Source organism: Falco peregrinus, chromosome 6, assembly GCF_023634155.1.
Source record: "Falco peregrinus isolate bFalPer1 chromosome 6, bFalPer1.pri, whole genome shotgun sequence".
In the NCBI taxonomy this organism is placed as follows: domain Eukaryota; kingdom Metazoa; phylum Chordata; class Aves; order Falconiformes; family Falconidae; genus Falco; species Falco peregrinus.
Window position 1 is genome coordinate 90,270,093 of NC_073726.1, and position 20,868 is coordinate 90,290,960.

The following is a 20,868-nucleotide window of genomic DNA, read 5'->3' on the forward strand; positions in this document are numbered from 1 at the left end:
TTGTAAAACGCTTCAGACAAATACGATTTTCTCATGAACTACCTGCACAAATTTAAGCACACAAGAACTCATACAGCCTCTTATACTACAACACTTTCCTTAAATTCGTGTTTATTACTTTATTGATCTTCACAGTTGACATTATTAGACAATGCCCTATGTAATTCCCTTGCTTTTGAATGCCATTCCAGCATTAGAGAAGCATTAGATTCCTTTTCTTACAAAGGAAAATTTCTCTTTAGTTTAGGCAGAGGCATCTGGCAGGACAACCTGCAAAATACACTCCTTGGCTTCACTCTCCAAGTGGGCAATGGCTATTTCCAGTGGTCTGTGACAGAAAACTCTGTCTACGAATTTCATTTTTGTGATCTTAAGCTCTGCTTTTCCAAGCTGAGGAGCTGGCACTCTTCTTCATGGCATAAGCAGCATTCATTGTATTACACTCCAGCTCCTGGAACTTGCTAGTTGGAGGACATGAAGAAAAAAAAATAAAAATTGAGCCTACTCTCATCCATTCTGTACAAATTAAGAACTTTCCTTTATCTGATACTTATGGGACACATTTCATTTACCTTTCCACACTGCACATTTCACCCCACCCCCCCACCCCCCCCCATCTACTCATCTCTGCCTCACTGTCCTTTGATCTTGATGGACTTTCTCCCTCTTGGGAAGTGATTCAAAGTCACTGCTCTGGAAGCTGCAGAAATAAACTAGCAGGGAAGAAACCAAGAGTCAGAAAAGCAGCCCTAGGAAGTCATAAAATCAGCAGCTTCTAGCTGCCAAATGCCAGAGCCCAAAGTGCTTTTCATTGCTGCTTGCTTGGAACCATTTTTGAGATTTCAGAATGAGAGCAAAACTTCTGGATGACGAGCATGTGTGCTATGTTGGTGCAAGTTTTGCACATGAAGACACCACAGATTATGGAAACAGAATAAGGCTGAAACCTGAGAACACTTGGAAAACCTTGCTTGTTCCAGTATTGGGAACAAAAGCTAAACACAGTTATCTATTATTCTGCAATGAGGAGATGAAACTACAATGACAGGTAATAGAATAATTATGTAAATTAACACACGCTTACTTTCCGCATTAAAGGTTGCCCTCTGAAACACAGAGGCAAGTACTTTTACTGTCTGGCAACAGGTTTGGGACATCTCATGGTGGTTCTTCCCCAAGAAACTCTGAGACAGCCCAACTATGCACACCTCCAGAGGCCCTTCTGCTCCAGACTGCCAAGGTGAAATACCCTCTCCCCCGGTCTTAACACTTGCTAAGAAAGTGAATGAGTAACTTCACGACACTTATTTTTGGATACCCCAAGCGAAGCCAGCAATACAGCCAGGCAGATCAATCTTTCCCTGCCAGTGGCTATAAATGTTCCCTCTGGAATGCTCTCAACTCCACCAGGGCAGTGATGGAGAAAATGCACCGAGACCAGCAGACCCTTGTTATCCAGAAGCATCGCCACATCCTGGTGAGCCCCCCCTTGCTCCATCACCCAACCTAGTAATTAGACGTATGTTATGGAGGTAAAGCTTAAGGCACAGCTTCTTTTTATACAAGAGGATCACATGGCAACAGAACATCTGCACCCCCCTGCTCCTGCCTGTTTGTCCCAGGACGCTGAAGGGGAACGTGGGCAGCCATCCCACAGTTTTTCAGTACCTACATGACCAGTGCAGCCAGCAGCATGCCAGCCACATACTCTGGGATGGCCTAACACACACACAGACCGTCAAGGAAGAACCTTCGGCCAAAATGCTGTCAAGGGATAGCTGAAGAGCTCGGTTTGCAAAAAAAACCTCCTACTAAGCAGCTGCAGGAATGAAACTATGTGCCACCCCCAGCAAGCCTTCGGGACGCACACATACTTGCAGAATTCACAGTCGAAGGTGCAGGGAGGCCCAAACTGTACAAGCCATGAAGGCACCCAACTGACATGAATGCTTGTGCCTGACCACTGAACGATCCCTTAAAGCTGTAATGCAGATGACAAAGCTATTACAGGCCTGGATTTGTAGCTATTTGGCAAAAGGGATTCTTTAAAAACTTGAATAGGTCATTTCCCAGGTCATTATTTTAACAATTGTCCCAGGTCTGCCGGATGACACACACACAGGCATTAACTGCAGTAAAAGTGTTTTGACACTACCCCTGCTATCATATATATTTAAAGATGGCACTAATGCAGTACTTTACAGAAGTGCAACAAACACTAAAAATAGCTCACAGCCAGGGGCAAAGGGACTTTTTGGGTTAGACTAAGTCATGCACTTTGATGAACTAATCAAGGTAGCAGTTAAAAGCCAGATTACAGTTTTGTTGCGACGTCCAGGATAGACACACACATCCTGCAACCAACTTTAGTTTCTGATGCATTAAAGAGCAAGTGATGTTGCAAGGATGAATTTGTATGTTAAAAGACAACCTGGATGAAGCCAGACAGCCTAATGCAACTACTAGTTACAGTGCTAAACAAGATGACTAACTACTGAAAGGGTCGTGATGCAGGCTGGCTGGGCTATCTGTCAGTCCTGGGCCACCACAGTGTCACTGACCAAGCTTAACAAAGCACTTCTTCCTCAGAAATACTTTCAAACATTGCAGAGCTTATGGTTGTATCAGACTGCAGTAACGTTAACAACCAACAAAAACCTTAGGAAAACAACCAAATGCCTTGCAGATAGCATTCAAAAAAATTCTACTTAGAACACTTTTTGGCTTCATGGTCTTCACTGAATATTCACAGTTTTTAATGTAGTTTTAAGATAGTATACTTAAACGGAAGAGTGAAGATCCCTACCATACACGTATGACAGGTTTTTTGTTACCACACACACACACAGAAGTGGATTCTTATACAGAGAAAAAGACTGGATAGCAGGAAAAGGCTGTTGTGCTAGCAATTCAGAAGACTACAAGAACTAGAAAACACAAGAATGCCCACATTAAAAAAAAAAAAAGTTTAAAATGCAATATTACAATACCGGAATGTTTCTCAGTTCCTTGTACTTTGAGCTACAGATGAAGTACTGATAATTAAATGTTCCTTCCTCTCCCTCTCTTAAGAAACCTATCTGTGTGGGTTGGCTGGTGTACGAATAACGCTGGTTGAGTCTGGACGAGCAATCCTATGTGACATGGGGAAGAATTCTCACCGAGCGCTGTGCTGCCTATCTAGCAAGAGCTAAGGACTGTTCAGGTATTTACCATCACAGGGAACAGCAGCACCACAAAACAATCCCTAGAATTTCTAACATAGTGAAGAACATTGTGAAACTGCAAAGTTTGCAAAAGCATTTAATTACTGCTCAAGTCCCAAACGCGAGGTTTGTGTTGAGAAGGAAGTAGAGGGAGGAAAGGAAGGAATATTTGTTGAACTTCGTTTTCAAGCTATTCTGTGCCAGTTTCAAAGAAGGGGCTTAGGGGGACAGGTCTGTTTTTTGTTGTTACTGGTTTGTGGTTTGGGTTTTTTTTTGGGGGGGGGGGGGGGGGGGCAAAAGAAAGTCTGAACGACAGTTAAAATTCATGATTATTTTCACAAGTGGAAAACTGACCCCTCACTTCAGAATGCTATTTTTATTAGAACTACTTTAGGGACCAGTAGCTAAGAAAACAAAAATGGAAAGAGCAGTTTTAAAAAGGGTCTGGGGAAAAACGTGCAAGATTAAAGTCATTATACAGTTGGAGCAAGAGACATTTCACAGCCTTATCTATAAAGCAGTCTCTTCTGGCGATACCTAAAACGTTTGTTTTATCCAGTTACCCTCTGAAACAAGTTGTCTCAGTGCATTCTGATAATGCAGCTGAGCTAATCTATTAGCTCTCAGCTGGCAAAAAGATGTCAGTCAGGACCAGCCACTTTCCCCTCACTCATGAGCTCCTGCCACTTTACCTGGGCTCTGCTGCTTATGGGACTACACAGAAATGCTAATTCAACTCACTAACGCAACAGAAAGTTAACCTAACCAAGAGTCTCTTGATACTTAAAGCTGAATCAGCATGTTAAACAGTAAACTGTGAGAGCTGGGGCATCCAGGGGCAAGAAAGAGTAGGGCTGGGGCTGCCACTTTAGGCAGTGGCCAACCATTCCATGAGTTCTGCCCTTTTATCTTTATTGTGCCATTACTTTCTTACAGCTCTTCAGACTTGTTAGAGTTCTGCATCTTTCTTTCTACTGGGCAGATATGCAAGTGTTGCTACAACATGTACTGATGAAGAGTAACGGGGAAAAAATGAGCGAGAGCAATTAAGTCTTCAGAACACTTCTTTTTTTCAGTTGAAACAAGCCAGCCAGCCATTAATCTGTTAGAAAACACTAGCTTTAATCATACTTTAACTGGTTATAAACATATTCCGCCAAGACTTGGTCACGATGTCCAAACCCTTTTGAACATATTAAACCTCGCTTAAGTGACTCAAGTCCACCAGCAAGGTAAAAACTTAGCACAATTTTGAGGAACCTGAGAGTCAAATCTCATCTCTTTAGCACTAGCACTTAGAAGGAGCCCAGGGAATATCTTGACTAAAAAAAACAACCCTGAAGTTACCCACAACCAGCCAACACACTGCTGTTCATTTTTATGATTTTTCATTTGCTGTTCATTTTTAGGACTCCACTGTAAGAAAACCTGGCTGTTACCTGTCCTCTGCCAAAACCTCCAGCTTTCCTAACATTGCCATGACACAGCTATGTGCAAAGGTGTTGGAAAGAAGTCTTCTTCGTGTTCAAAATTAATGACCAAAGGACAGCAAAAGCTAACAGAATAAGCTGTATCAGAAAGACTGCTGTATATTAAAACTATCAAGAAAGTTTAAAGCCAGTCTTTAGTCCACATTTTCCCTCCCGCTAAAAACTCTTTACTAAAAGCCAAGTAAGTTACAGAATTATTTGTGTCTAGATCACAGCATATCAGAAGCAGTAGTTGATATTTCTACACTCATTCTTTACCAGTTATTTTAAGTCATCAAACGGCTTGACATCTCATACCTACTTTTAAACTAAATGGCTAAATTACCTGGATTTTTTTTGTTTGAAATCAGATTTCCTCCCATACATTAAAAAAGCCCCTTTCTTAATGTAATTGACACTGGAATCTCAAAAGGCATAGAAATCACAGCAGTCGTCTACCAAATGCATACATTTCATTAGAAGCGGTACCTAACCATTCACAGTACAATTCTGTCTGGGGATTACATCAGAGATCTCTGGAAAGCTTCACACTTTACTACAGGATAAAAACTCATGGAGTTCGTACAGACTTCAACAAATACACATACATACCTATACTGGAGGTATAATCGGTGGCTCCAAAGATCAACTCTGGTGCCCTGTAGTACCGAGAGCAGATGTATGAGACATTAGGTTCTCCACGAACCAGCTGTTTTGCACTGAAAAGGAAACAAAATAATAAATCTTTCAGTAATTAATAGTTTTACAATATTGCAGTGCAGACCAACATTAAGCTTTGGCACTCCTCACCCATCCCCAATTCCTAAATGCTAATGTACTGTGTTCTTCTAAACTGATGAAAGCCACGGACTCGATGATTTACCATGAGATCAGTCCAACCCATGAAGCAGCTCCTTATACTGGACATTGCAAAGGAAACTCTGACTACAATCTAGGTGATAAATAGGGTCAGATTTTTGGCTGGCAGTAGCCTTTTGCCAGGTACAAAGGTTTGTTTACAAAGAAGAAGAGGACAGAATATGGTTCAGTCAAATGTAGTTACCTTTTAAGGTTCAAAAGTTTTGGATACTCACCAGAACTAAGAGTGTTTTTTTAAATTTTCTATTTTTTAGTTCCCATCAGAATATTCTGGCTCTTGGCCATTTATGGGAGCGTGGTATGAGGCAAAAGGGGTATGAGGAGACAAAGCAGAAAACCTTTGCCATTTTAGTCACATGTTAATAGTCCACGAGTAACATGAAGGCTTCATTTATACTGCAAGAGATCAGCCACAAGGGATCTAACCTACACTACTGCCCCAACCACTGCCTTTGGGAGAATCTAAGAAAATAAAGGAACACGGGAGCACATTACTTTTGGAACATGAATCTACGAACATATTATACTTCTTCCTTAACATCAAGTGTTAAGATGGAAAGGAGCTGGAAGACAAAACTGCTCTTTCAGTAATACGACATTCAACTAAGCAGCACCCAACCCAGCAGAGTGACATGCCAGCCAAATCCAAGGTCCAGCCTTCCAGACACCCCCCTCAGCCTCAGGGAAGAAAGATTCCCACCACCCATTTAGCCTGTTGTAAGAGGTCTCACTTTTCTTTTTCCATACAGAAACTACAATTAACAAATTCCCACCATTGACACAGAGGAAGTACCACCTTTTTATGCACTGTTACTTCTGAGTTTCAGTGCAATTCCTATTTTGCTCCAACACTTGTGAGGTAGAGCTGAGGAGGAGATTCCTGAGCCACGAGGCATGACGATGCACTGCTTGAATAACCACCATCTGACATTCCTACTCACTACGGGCAAGCGAATTTAGCAACAGCAGCTTCCATGACCTCTCGCACATATGCCCTAACTATTTTAGTCTGCAAAGTTATAGCACAATCTAAAAACTGAACTTCCCTGGAGAAAAATCTGTCTTATCTCAGAGTGGATTCCCAGAATTTCTGCATCAGTTCTAAGATGGGGGCTGGACCCTAAAGGCGATTCACTTGAATGAATATTGGAAGTAAATGTGGCATTGGAAACTAGGACACAAATGTCCACTATGTAAGAGCTTCAGCTAGAAGTGTTGCTTCTGATCTTGAGCCCCTACACTATTTGAAATACTAAGTGAACTGGTGTACATAAAAGTAGACTAATAAAGTGTAACATTAGCCTTTTTAGGTTACTATGTCATTGCGCTTGTCCTCTCTTCCCCAAACCTATTTCACCCTAATGTTTGGTTGTACTTTTCTACGGTGCAGTATTTTCCCCTATGTGACAGAGTATTTATTTTATTTTTCCAATACCTGCATAAGTAACAGGCTTGAACTTTAATTCCTTCCCTCTTGATACCCTCCCCCCCACATGAACTCATTTTGAGAGGAAAACAGAGTATTAATAATTTCTCTTTCAAAACTACAAATTATGACCCGAGGAACACAGAGGATTTCCTTTCAAAATTGCACCAGGTTCACTTTGAAGGAAGCTCTTTCCACCAGGTTTCAGGCCACAGATGCACTTACCTTCCAAAGTCACAGAGTTTTAGAACAGCTGTATCAGGGTCCAGCAAGAGGTTCTGTGGTTTTATATCCCGGTGGCAGATCCCAAAGGAATGGATATAGGCTAAACTCCGGAACAGCTGATACATGTACAACTGGAACACAGAAACATTGCATAAGGCATGCTTTCCCAGTCAAAACAGGGTAAACAATTCATTTAGCACAAACTCTTTATTAGAAAAGAAAATCAAAAGCACTCAAAAAAGACCCCACTGAATGCATTAGTGCTATGAAGATGGGCAAGGTATTCACATACCTTCTCCACTCGCCCCTTGCCACACACCTGCACATGCAGTTCAAAGTTGTTCACTTGTCCTTTCAAGAATAAGCACAACTTCAAAAAAAGATTGTGCCAGCTTTACAACGTTTATAAATCATGGTAGTCATAAAAAACATACACAGAATAAAGGTGTTGCAGTTCGCTTTATAGAAATGAAGTATTCCAGGTTATATAAAAAAAACCCCAAACAACAAACACCCAAACCACAGAACTAAAAACACCACCCCCCAAAACCCCGAAGAAAACCCTTTAGTTGATGAAGTTATTAACAACATATTAAAAGTTGCCCAAGGACTATGGTAGTGTCTCAGACTGTCACTTGAGTGAATCTCCCGGTTTCTCTCGGTGAGGGGACAGACTCATTTTAATTTCAAATCTCTGGACAAAAAGAGCAGGAAGATAAAATTATTCCAAACAGTTGTTTTTATGCAAGGCACAGCAAACAAGTATGCTGAGGGAGAGTTTTCTCTGCCTCTTTTCCAAGGCTGGCTAACCTTAGCAAGGGGGAATACAGCAAGGGGAGATGTTAGGGAGCCAAGAGCTTCACAGAGCAAGATTACAGGGCAAGGGGAGGATGTCCAGCTACTGGAGCTACACACTTTTGACTATGGAGAATAATGAGCTGAGATATAGTTAGGACTGTATAGCACATACAGTCATAAAGACACGGGAAGCTCTGTTTCAAGGTTGACCACAGGCTACCAGGTTATTTGTTATCTTTGTTGTGTCCCCCACAAGGTTCCATTTAAGATCAAGCCCCAGCAGGACACTGTACTGAACACGCACCTCCACGCTTTCCTTTTCTAAGCACATTCTCCACAGTTCACCTTTAACGGTCTGTAAAGCCGGGTGCAATTGCTAGATATTGATATCAGGTCATGTTTGCCTCACTTTCACCACTATCTTTGTTTTTACACTTTCTCCCTCCCTTGTTGTTTGGGTTTTTTTTGTTTTGTTTTTTTTTCCTGTTGTTTATTTGGTGGGGAAGGTAGGAACAGGAGGAGAATCACTTGAATTTTGGCTTCAGGCCTTTAGTTTTCGTATTTGTTTTTGAAAACCACAACTCTGCACAAAGAAAAGCAAACACATTTTCTGAATTGCCTGTTCTAGACACGTTATGTATTGTGCAAGTGGATTGCAAAATTATGCAAAAGACTGCTCTAACTTGAGGAGGCAAGTCAACACATGTGGGATTTAGAAAGTATACCTTTCATCTCCACACAGTAAACCCAAAATTTCCAAGAATTTCTTACAGCATGTTAGAAGTTACAAATAAAAATTAACAAAAAGACCACTAGAAAAGCTTCCCTGGATTTCCTTAACAGTCTTTTTGTTAGCCAGGGAAGAGCAGCTCTCTACCTGCCTAGGTATCAATCAGAAGTGAACGAACAGGTATGATCTGACCTTTGTGTAGCCAAGATGCCCGGAAAATTGCAAAAGCTTCAGCGACACCAAGGTAACATGATCTTTTTAAATACAGGATTATGAGAAAGGTTTGCCTTGCCAGAAAAATAAGAACAGCCTTCCAGGCTACCTAGAACAAAAGTCCCAAGCATCCAGCAAGGTAAAAAGAGTTCAAGCAGAATTTTCTCTCAAACTGTCAGGACAATTTTTCCCCAAGTTCCCACAATGAAGAGCAATTAGAGCTAGAGTACTGACAAAAGACGTATTTAAACAATTTATCAAAAGCTAAGCTAACAGAGTCTGGGGAGCACATAACCTGAAGACACGCTGCTCCACCAACTGACCAGAGTGACCTTGCAGTAGAAATTGTTACTGCTGTATGATAAAATTCAGTGCTTTCTTAAAACACAAGCACCAGTGCTGCCTACTGCTGAGACATGCTATTTACAATTTATGCATATGCAGTTATGGCACAACACTTTGTTATTGGAATAATTACTATTTGTAGCTTTCACCTTTGTAACTTTCATCGTCTTTCAATCAAATTGAAGTTTTTTTCTTAAGCCCACCCTCACGTTAAGCATCACACACTTTTAAAGAGGAGTCTGGAGAAATCAATATGAATCAGGAATATTTGTCGCAAATTTCCACTTAATGTTACCTGGATGCCATGTTAACAAGTTAATGCTATGTGAAAACATGACCATTCACTGGCACGTGGACTGTGGTCACCATAATATATGAAATACAATTATGAGACCGAGATGGGTCCCATGTTTGACAAAAAAAAAAAAATTACTTATTTGAACTACTTTGTAAAAAACAAAAGATGCAGACAACTTAAGTGAGGTTTTGAGGCTACAACGTGCGTACAAGTATCTTACTCCATGTAGCTTTTCAAGACAAGAGCCAATGATCTCCAAATGGGGACAAAAATACGCCTTTCATGTCCACAATAGATATGCAAGGAAAAGTAGAAGATAACAGATACGAGATTATTACACTTCTGACATCCTCTTTCTGTTCCTGACCTTTGTACTACTGTGTCTTCATCATCTCAGAAAACTGAACCTGCTAACCTGGCTGATGTCAGTCTCTATCTAAGCTGCTTCAAAAACAAAACACTCTCCCATCCTGCCCCCATTCGAAGATTTCTGTAAAGCAAGAAATCCGGAGTGCTTACTTTAAGCCTCTATTCTTCCTTCACTGTAACAAATAATATTCTAATTCTTTTTTTCCTTGCCTCGAGATGTAAGGGCTCCTAAGAATGTCAGAAAACTAATTATGCCAGAGAAGAGGTATCCACAGAGTCTATTCCTTTAATATCCTTCTTCATCTAACCATATCTATCAGTTACCTACCTTGACATAAATCATAGGGAGTGTCTGTTTGGCCCGACTGTAATGTCTGGCAACTCTGTATACTGTTTCAGGAACATAGTCCAGCACCAAGTTGAGGTACACCTCATCTTTCTGAAAGAGAATAAAGAGGAAAAAAAAAAAAAAAAAAAATCAGCAATAGATGTGAAGCACAAAGTACAATTAAAGCATTCAGAGAAGCCAACAGGATGAGAAAGCTGTGGACATTTTAAGTATATGTCTTCAGTGGGAATGTGAACTGTTGCCACGCTGTTTGTCCTTCAGGCTTTCCAATTGTGCACTAATACTTAAGTCAAACTTATATTTAAGGTCACATTAATTAATATGCTCTCAAACATAAGGCATTTTCGGATTACAAATGGGGACAAGGATATAATTGTTCTGCCCAGTCAATATTTTCGTTAAAAGATATTTCAAGGTGACATCTGCATAATTATTTAGAGCAGTCTATTAACTCATTAGACCCTCACCCGCCAAAACCCAAGTAGCGCAAATTTAAAAGTCCCAGACTCACTTAACAACTACACATATCAAAAAAAAAAGTTTAAACGCCCTGAACCTGTTAGAAATGTTACTTTGCTCTCACTAAATTCTTAGCTATTAATAATACATATTAATCATCCACAGACAATAAGCCAGTGCTCACGTTTGTAACCATTCCGTTTACACGTCTTATGATGCCCCAGTTATATCCAACTTAAACATACAAACTTATTCATGGCAACAGGTCTAAACCAAAGACTCCAGTATCACTTTTAAGATCTAGGATCAGGTTAGAGGTCTGGGTGAACGTAACAGAGAAGCAACAAAAGTAGCTTTCAATAAGGTACTTCATTACAAAATACGTTAGCGAAGGAAAGAAGGAACAAAGAGGAATGAAGTGACAAAGTACTATAATCACATAGTGCCTAATTGTGGAACAGCATTTTCGGCAGTAAAACAGGTCTTAAAAAGACTTCTGATATTTTAATGCAGTCTTCTGTACGAATTCTATCTGGACTGTGAACACATTTAATGTTGGGGGGTGCGGAGGTGGGTATAATTAACTGTATCAACCCGAAAAAATATTTCTGAAAGTGAGGTGAATTAACCAAAAGTAACCTCTCCTGCGCTTGCTGTATTAACAGCTAGATCTTTCTCTAGAGAAAGGCAATGCATAGAGACTATACAGATAGAAGCAGTACAGAACTCCCAGGTCTTCAACTGGAGTCCCTTGTCAGCAGGTCCCCTGGCTATGTATCTTAATGCCCGAAACCAGACGTCATTTAGCTATAGCAATTGAATAATGTGATGTGTTTGGTTTTGGGTTTTTGTTTTTGCCCTCCACCTCAATTTAATATGCGACTTAACACATCACTTCAAGCACAGCATGGTCTGTTACCCTCACAGTGCTCAGTCCTCCTTACCTGCCTCCAAGAGCCGCAGTCTCCAATGAGCACATGGAAACACACACAGAAATACACACCTTGAAAACCCAATATGCAAAGAACTGCTGGGTTTGTGCGCTGTTAGAGACCCAGAATTGAGGATCTCTGTTCATCATAACTTGGCAATAAATGCTCATATTTTCAGGACATTTTAATAATTCTTACCAATACCTCCTAACAGGCCATGTCACCTTGCAAGGCCCTGCCTACACTCTTCCCTACAAAAAGGATGCTCTTTTTTTAATAGCATTGCTTAAGTGACAGTGGTAATAACACCAGCATTAAGCAAATGCCAATGGCCCACTTACTTGTTTCTGCTTTTATGGTATTTCTGCAGCACAGACAAGGAGCAGCCGCCTCTGAAACCCTGCCTGTGTTGTGCCTCTCCCAGTGCCATCCCAGGAACTGCGTAACAACATAAGGGATCTGGGGACCAGGCTGGAGAACAAACTTTTTGAAATGGATGAGGAGGGACAACTACCAGCAGTACAGAGGAAAACCCAGATAGCTCTGGAACTCCATGGATATGCAAATATATGCAAAAACCCAATGTACTTTTATTTTAGCACTTTCCCTTCTGCAACAAGAGAAGTTCTTTCCCTGACTCTCACTTCAAACCAATAAAAATCCACCATGACATCTTCTTAGGTCAGAGCCTTCAAGGTATTAGTTATAAGATAAGGAAAATAAATGTCCTGAATTTTCAAAGTTAACTTATGCCTGGTAAGGCAACTTGTACACCAAGAGAGAAAACAGTCGCATGAATATGAATTCTGTTTCGTTCAGTGCAGATACAACCTGATGAATAAGTTGAATGCTTGCCTCCTGGAGGATGGGAAAGTCTTACTGGTAGCAAGTCACTGCACAGAGTACTCTGTTACTAACTAAGGTTGATTACTTTCATTTGAGGATTCATATGCCATGTATCAAAAAGATTTACATGAGAGGTTAGAGAGTGAAAAAAATGTGAGTAAAATGGAATTATAGTGATTTCATTATCCTCTCATAGTAACAGGCAAAAAGAGACATGTAAAACAGTAATACATGTGACCATAAAACCCCATCTATGCTACCTCACAACAGCGAGTTTTAAGAGTTACACTTCATACCACCTTTGCTTTGCTTTTCTCTCTTCCATTTATATCTTATGTTCTTTTGGAAATGGAACTAATTCAATGGCATGACATGACACAAGTACAAAAAACCTCAAGGCACCTGAGTTGGAGATGGAGGTTTTGCCCTCACCCACCAACGCTTAGGAGTTTTGATGCTACCCACAGCACTTGAACAAACAACACGGGTTTTGCGTGGTATTCCTCCTGTGTAAACACGTATCGCACATTATCACCTAGAACATGAAGGCACACGAACACCTTTCCCCCAGCCAACAAACAAGTTTTGGTGTACCATTTGACGTACCCAAAACCTTAATATGCAACTATAAAGGCAAGGCTTATGGTGTTGTGTATGTAAGTAGCTGCATATTCCACTCCTACCACAAGCAACTGACACTTCAGAAGTGCTCTAAATGACTACTTTCATGAATTAAAGATGATTCAAGTGTTCTGACCTACCTCCTCCTGACGCCACCTGGCACAAATCTGACAAACACTCAGAATACACTTTTTAAGAGCCCTCATGCTTCTCTGTGAATATAAACTGGATGAATATCACATCCAAATTACCTGGATTCCCCTGACCAAGATTGAGGACAAGCTGGGAAGCAGTCATGGCCTGACAAGCTCCGAGGATGACGTAACCTGGGTTGCCTACCCCATGCATTCCTCCTAAACATATTTTTCCAGTGACCCAGATGTATTGCAATAGGAAACAGGGTCAGCGCAAAGAGCTTGCCAAATGAGGGCAATTGCTTGAGGATCAAGCAGGAGGATCAAGGCTTATCTTTCCATTACAGGAAGCCTTTTTCAAACCTTACCATGTATTCCACGTGTGACTTGTTTCCACACTGCTGTTTCAAAATTGCTGGGCTGGGAACAAACGAAGGTAACCTAACCATCAGAGCACCTCTGAAATGCCTCTGCAGAGAGCAGAAAAGTCCAGAGGAAACTGCATCATATAAATGACAAAGCAACAAGATGTCATTAAAGTAACTCACTTCTTATAGACTTTGGGATTGAAGAGATTATTAGCTTTCTTCAGCAGGTCAAAAGTTACATGCACTCATGTTCCGCTGTGCTTGCTGCTAAGGTTATGACCATGTACTCTTTAAAATAAGAAAGGGGGAGGGCAGGAAGCCAGATCCTGAAATACCGGATTCAATGTATTTCATTAGGATTTTGACTTTAGCAATGCGGTTCATGAACCTGCAATTGCCTCCAATGTTTAGAAGCTGCTCTTTGTCACCTGGCAGATAAATCCTCAGCTGACAAACACTGCTCCAAAGTGAGCCACAGTGAAATAACTCCCACCTTGCCACTGAACCGCTCTGCACCTCTCGAGAACCTGCAATTCAGGCACCGCTTCACTTTGGCTGGAAACACTTCATATAAGTAAATACTAATACAGACTAAACCATAACAAAAGCATGAGACAGACTAGGACACAAGAGCCAAAACATTCTAGCAACTTTTTTTTTTTTTAAACTTGTATCAGGAATTGCAGATAAAACAGGTTGCAAGCACACAAACTACTCTAGCACATGAGCGTTACACAGTATGTGGCTGAAGACTCTGAGAAATGGAAAACATTGCCCTACCAACACAGGAATGCTGCACAGAGGTCTCAATCTCCACTTTTAAAACTCTTCTCTCCTTCAGTGTGTTTTAAGCACCATCCAGTTGAGCTTAACTGTGGCCTATATAAAGCAACAGCTATTGAATTCAAATATTCGCTCATCTGGATTGTTCCTTGCAGGGGAAGCTCAGATATTCCTTCTATATGATCTTCCCCTCACCTCAGCAACCTCAAATCAATCCTGTGTGGTTTATACCAGCTTTCATTAAATTTCTCCATTCACACTACATTTACAACATACATGTATAAAACTGCATGTTCAACGTTACTGAGTCACAGGCCAACCATTTCCCCAATTTACCACCAACACGATGACAGAAACCAGGGAGGTCGTACATCCAAATGCCAGACTGAGGGTCAAAGGGAAAAAAAGAAATCAGAGTGAACTCTGAAGAATATGTCACCATCTATTAAGATGTTAGAAGTTCTCCCGAATTGTCAGTCCCACCTGGAATCTAAGGAAAATTTCTCTGAGTTTCAAGTAATAGGATAAAAAGGTAAAGAAACTATTCTGGGTGCTCTTTCTTCTCAGGTGACTGAATTTTACTGGTCAGCATTTAGCAAGTGATGAACATGCTCATTTCAGTTTTCATCTCCTGGCAGATCAGTAACAGTGCAGTGGTGGTTCTGGTTTGCACTTGCTTTTTGCTTTTACATATATATTTCATTTTTAAATCCCAGATCATTTAATCGAGCTAGTTTTCAGACAGACTCCACGTGATCCACTATATGAGTGCAACTGAGAGGAAATGAACAATACAGAAGTTTCTTAAACTGACTTTGCATTTAGAGAAATAAAAGTGGAACTGCACTCTGAATAAACTCAATTCACCCACCTATTCAAGCTAAAACTCACACAGATAAGCAATCAACTGAAAATTAAGGAATATGCTCCAAAACACACTTCTCCTTATTGACATTATCCCATGGCATCGGTTTTTGGGCTATATGGTAAATAAGCCAGTCAGTTTACTCAAGGGGACCATATTTTCTTTACCATATGGCAGCACCCCACCAGTGATGTTTCAGAGGTAGGTGCTACACATGGAGCTGTTACTGACAGGATGGCAGCTATGCAAGGGTTCTGTCAAAAGGCTCTGAAGGATTTAACTTAAGAGTTGGAAAGCAAGGAAATGGATTTTAGCATTTCACGTGGATTACGCCTTCTTTCAGAGTGCATTACTTAAACACCAGAATGTCAGCATGAGGCAAGATATGCCCTTCACCCTGGCTTAGCCGCCTAGATTTAGACAACATACAAGGTTCAAAATCACAGTTTTTGCCCTAGATTCTAAAAAAAAAAAAAAAAGTTGTTTCATTTTTTCTTCAAGTTACAAACAGCACATGCTTCACACACCCTTATCAAGCACCATGAGACACCCACCTTCCTTCTCTAATCTTGAAGGCTGACACAGTACATCATAGATACAAAGACTTTGGACCTGCTTCCAAAGACAAAGTGAGTATTTGCAGCCTTCCTACTCTAACTACTGAGTAGCCATGATACAATGGAAAATTTGGAAATACAAAAAATGTTGTAGCTGACTTTATTTGTATGAAGGAATGGTGACATCCAGTGGCCACACGTGCCTGTTTTTACTTGCAGTTTACAAACATATTTATTTCAAAACAGAGCTGTGGCTGCCACCATTGTAAAGGAGCCATGAGCCTAGAGGTATAGCTGCAGTTTCACACAGATAACTTCAGAGGAGTAAGAGCAGCTGAAGAGTCAACCGATTTTCATTTTCATCGTAAGGTATGCAGGACAGCCCAAAGTTCAGAAAGATACTCATACTTTCTACTGGTACTACAAATGTTGGGCAAAATACCTCCTTTCCTATTCACTCACTGTTCATGACTGAGTGTGAGAACTGAGATCTGTCCCAGGACTTCTGTTTCTACACCTACTTGTCAAAACTTACCAGATTGTTCTGCAATGCTCATTACTCTTCAGCATAACAGTCTGATGTAGGTAGGAACTGCCACCTGGGTCAGCTCTGGTGGGAGCATAAGGGCAGAAGTCAAACCTCCCAATATAATTCAGATTTAAGAACCTTCCTGGGTCTTGTTCCAAGACAGTTGGCTTGCACAGTCTATGTTTGATCAATGAAAGAGTCTACGTTCTTAGGTGGTGCACTAAGTCTTTCCTCTTCATTACCAAAAAGAAAAAGAAAAGACATTTTCTGTCACTGCTTTCCCCTCTAAAGAGAGACTATGGTAAAAAAAACGTCACTTATTAAAAGAATTTGGGAATGCCTGCTGATTCCTGTTTATTTTAAGCCCTGTAAAGTCCTTAAGCTTTTAGCTGTACTTCCAAGAAGAAATAGTTCTATGAAGTTGGAAACAGTGGCCTAACATTTGGAAGGTGGAACCAACTTGTGATCTCTGACACACGTGATCTGTGGATAGCTGAACCACAGGTCCCAAGCAGGGACTGTGCCATAAGCTGGCGATAACTCTGTTGGAAGATGCAAATTAACATATAATGTCGAGATCATTGGGCTGTCCTGCATACCTTACCATGAAAATGAAAATCAGAGTCTTTGGAGATCTACTATTTTCTTGCCTGTACACTATATTCCAGACTGAGTGGAAATTTCTGAATCAGGATATATCCATGACAACAAATTAGGCAAGATAATACAAAATACAAGTTCAAACTACATGCCTGCTTCAGGACAAACGATACAAGGGCTTTCCTAACACCCATCCAAAACAGGAAGGTGAGAGCAGTGGCTAGAGCTGGCAGAGGAGTGACTTGAGAACAGAAGAGTGACTAACCAGACGTACTGGACGGTTCACTGGTCTAGAGAGAAATCATGGAGCCTCCCATTTCCACTGCACATATCTACCACATTGAGGATGTAGCCACTGCTGCCTACTCCGCTCCTGCAAAGCCCTCCTGCAGACAGACAGAACTGCTATTTCTGTTAACACAACCTACTCAAACCCAGAGACTGCTCTTAACTACAACTAAGAAAATTCCCAGCATGTTGCAAGCTCTAACAGCAGTAACTGATAATCATTATCTGATGACTGGTGCCCTTTTTGAAATGAGCTTGGCAGGCCTGAGGCAAGGACTACAGAGATACCAACATCACAAAACTCCTCATAATTGGCATTAATTGCTCCTTTGTTGACAGCACAGCAGATCTGCCAAGGATTAAATGGATCATAGTGACTAAATTCATCTCTAGTGATGGCCCTTCAGCACATTACTAGGCTGGTGCAAAACATTCACACAGGCTCTGTCAATTTGAAATTGGGCTCAGGGCTCTGTTAATTGAACTTTTTGTGCAAGACCTTTTTTTTTTTTTTTTAAAGTTCAATTAAGAAACCAAACAGTTCAACTATAAGTACTCCATTTTAACAGGGAACAGAATGGACGGTGCTTATGTGAGCACTTATCTGAACACTCCTGCAAGAAAGGAAGGTGACGTTCATGCCTCTCTGAAGGTGGAAGATACAGCTCTTCCTAACAGGGATATGAACCTGGAGAAACACTGATTGTTCAGCAAAGCCCAAACCTGCAAACAAGCTGATTGCTCCCTTCTCCCAGATTTCGTCATTGCAGTTTAACACACTGCTGCCAAAAGCGCATGTGAGAGAGTGCACAGCAGCTCATAGTGCAGCTCAGCATGTATCTCCTGCATGTTTATTTTAAACCTCAGTCTAAGTCTATGAGAGTAAATTTCCATCCCGAGTCTGCATGGACTTTTGGCTGCATGCCCTTACAGCTAAGGCTAAATAAGACTAGAAATCAATTAGAGCATGCAGAAGGGCCAGCTCAGCCGCCAAAAGAGAGTCAGCATATTGCCTGTTTGTGATCTTTCTGTGCTTCCATATATGCTTTCTTTGACTTCTCTGAATACCAAGCCACCTTAAAGGGAGGGGGGACAAGTTACATAACCAGAGATGCAATTACTCAACAAAAAACTGTATTTACTTTACTCTTACATGATTTCATGCAGGAACAAATCTCTCCAGTGACTCCTCTTCCTCTTTTGGGCACGGATATGGATCGAACAAACAATTACAAACTCAAAAACATCCACACAAGAAAATCTGGCAGTTATGGAATACCACAGAGATCTAGACCAGAAAGGGGGGGTGGGGGGGTGGGGGGTGGGGCAGGGGGACAGAATTAGAAACTCACTTCAGGTTTTACACAGCTGAGTAATTTTATTCAGCAGCCACTGATGTAAGAAGTTGGGTTGTACTATAAAACATTGGGGAATACTCTCAGCAAAGGAGCCAGAGGGATCACTTGGTATGTCCATGTCCACCCTCCCTTGAATCACAGCTCAAAAGGTTCTCAGCAGAATTAGGCTAAAAAGGGCAGCAGCAAGACCATCTCCTCCTGTTGCAGTAAATCAACACTTACTTTTATATATCATGCTAAATACAAAGCAATCCCTGAAATTAAGTAAAAATAGCAAAAAACAAACCAGAAATCTATGTCTTCCTAATACAGTCTGATCTCCCAGTGGCAAGCTGACAGGCAAACCAGGCATATTGTTCAAGCATCTGCCTTATCCTAAAGCAGAAAACCAAAACTATCAAACACAGCAGAGCTGGCTAGGCCTATAATCCTGCCCATTTTCTCCAAGGATTACCTAGAAAATCATAAATCACAGAATTAAGGCATGGAAAAGACTTGTGACTACTTCCACCAAGAGAACTGTCCGTACACAACTCAGTCCATTATTTGGTTGTTGTTCCTTCCCCTCTGGTTCATTCCACCAGTTGTAACTACACGTTTTGGACTACCGAAAAGCACATTACAGCTACAAAACTCTGTGCCCTGCTATCAGATGTCTCATACAGCCTCAGAAAAAAAGAAATCAGAATCTGCTCTGGCAAATTCATTAAAGAAGAGTCCTTCAAAAGAACTGGGTTATTGAACAGGTTTGACAAACGTCTGTAAACTTACACAAAGAAAGAACCGAGGAGGAAATAGTTTATAGAAGCAACCTGAATGCCAAGCCTGTCAACTGTCATATTAATATACATTATGCGCTCTCTTTGAGCTCTGAAACTGGAAATCATTAGTCAAACATGATTAATACACAGTCAGTACTCAGAACAATAATATATACACACACAAAGACACAAATATGTGCACATACATGTATGTGCATATATACACACACACACACCCCCTATATACGGTGTACCTATATAAAGGTAACACAAATTCAAAGATGCTCGGACAAGCAGGAGTCACCCAGTCACAGAAGACAAGGGAGAAGGAATCAGTCAAAGGCTGATGTTTGATACAAGATTTCCATGCTGCTAAGGCTGGATTGCTTTTGGCAAAACCAGGAAAGAAGTTTAAGCAAATGAGAGACATAAAAAGGAGAGTTCATCACAAGGAAAAAGAAAAGATAGGGAAGCTCCAACACTTCAGCCAGTTCCATGGACAGCTCCCAGAAAAAGCTAACAGAGCGCTCCAAATCTCTACAAACTAACTACAACTTTGATAAAGCTAAGGAATAGTCTTACTAGCAAGTGTTATTTAGAATTGTTTTTCTATTTGATGCTATTTTCTGTTGTTTCCAGTATTCTAATCAAGAATTAACCCCCCTGATTTGCTAGAATAAAATCACTTTTCAGGGTGTCCAGCACTTAAATATGCCTAGCAATTAACATGAACTAAAGTGGCTACTAGGCACATAGCTTTCAAAGAGTGCCAGTCTCACTGGATTTGGAGAAATCCTTTGAGGTACCTCTGAAATGGGACAAATTTAAACTTCTTGCATATTACCCCCCCCCCCCAAAAAAAAACCCAAAGAAAGAAAAGCCTCTGGGCTTAGAGACGCTGGTGCTAAGCTCCAGGAAAGAAGGAAGAAATCTAAGGAACACTCCAGCTAGAACAAAGAGGTGGAGTGATAGCAGCAGCATGAAAACCTCTATACAAGAGAATGCTTGATATATAGGTATCAAAATTAAGTTCATTGGTGAACTATTTCATTAAAGGGATCAGCCATATAATAATTACCTCTGAAATTCTCCCATCACTGCTAGAGTTGAGTCAGCATAAATGCAGATTAATGGCAGTGGACTGTTAAGTTCTTCATGAAGACAGACAGCAATTGCAAGCCCCACTCATCACTGCTACCGCATTTTCTGCTATGTGTCCCTTAAATTTTTACATTACCCTTCCCACTGGACTTGGCTTCAAGAATCAGTTTATATAAAGCTTAAGGTACCTAGCATCTCTATCTGTAACTGCTTCCTACACGTATTTCCTGGTTACTAGATGGAACCTTACACTTACCTCCCTTTTCCTCCACTCTTCAAAAAGCCAGCTTTATTATAGGGTAATATGAAGGAAAACACATTATTGGTTCCCAAACTGACAAAAACATGAAACATTATTC

General features: G+C 40.8%; 1 protein-coding gene across 4 annotated transcripts in view; it reads right to left on the reverse strand.

The window, feature by feature from the left end:
- Positions 1-20,868, reverse strand: part of GSK3B (glycogen synthase kinase 3 beta) — a 157,826-nt gene that overhangs the window by 47,382 nt on the left and 89,576 nt on the right. For all 4 annotated transcript variants that reach the window (XM_055809021.1, XM_055809023.1, XM_055809020.1 and 1 more), the window contains exons 4-6: positions 10,287-10,397; positions 7,206-7,336; positions 5,288-5,394 (exon numbers count right to left, since the gene is read on the reverse strand). In XM_055809021.1, the coding sequence (XP_055664996.1) occupies positions 5,288-5,394; positions 7,206-7,336; positions 10,287-10,397 (349 nt within the window). The remainder of the gene's footprint in view (positions 1-5,287; positions 5,395-7,205; positions 7,337-10,286; positions 10,398-20,868) is intronic.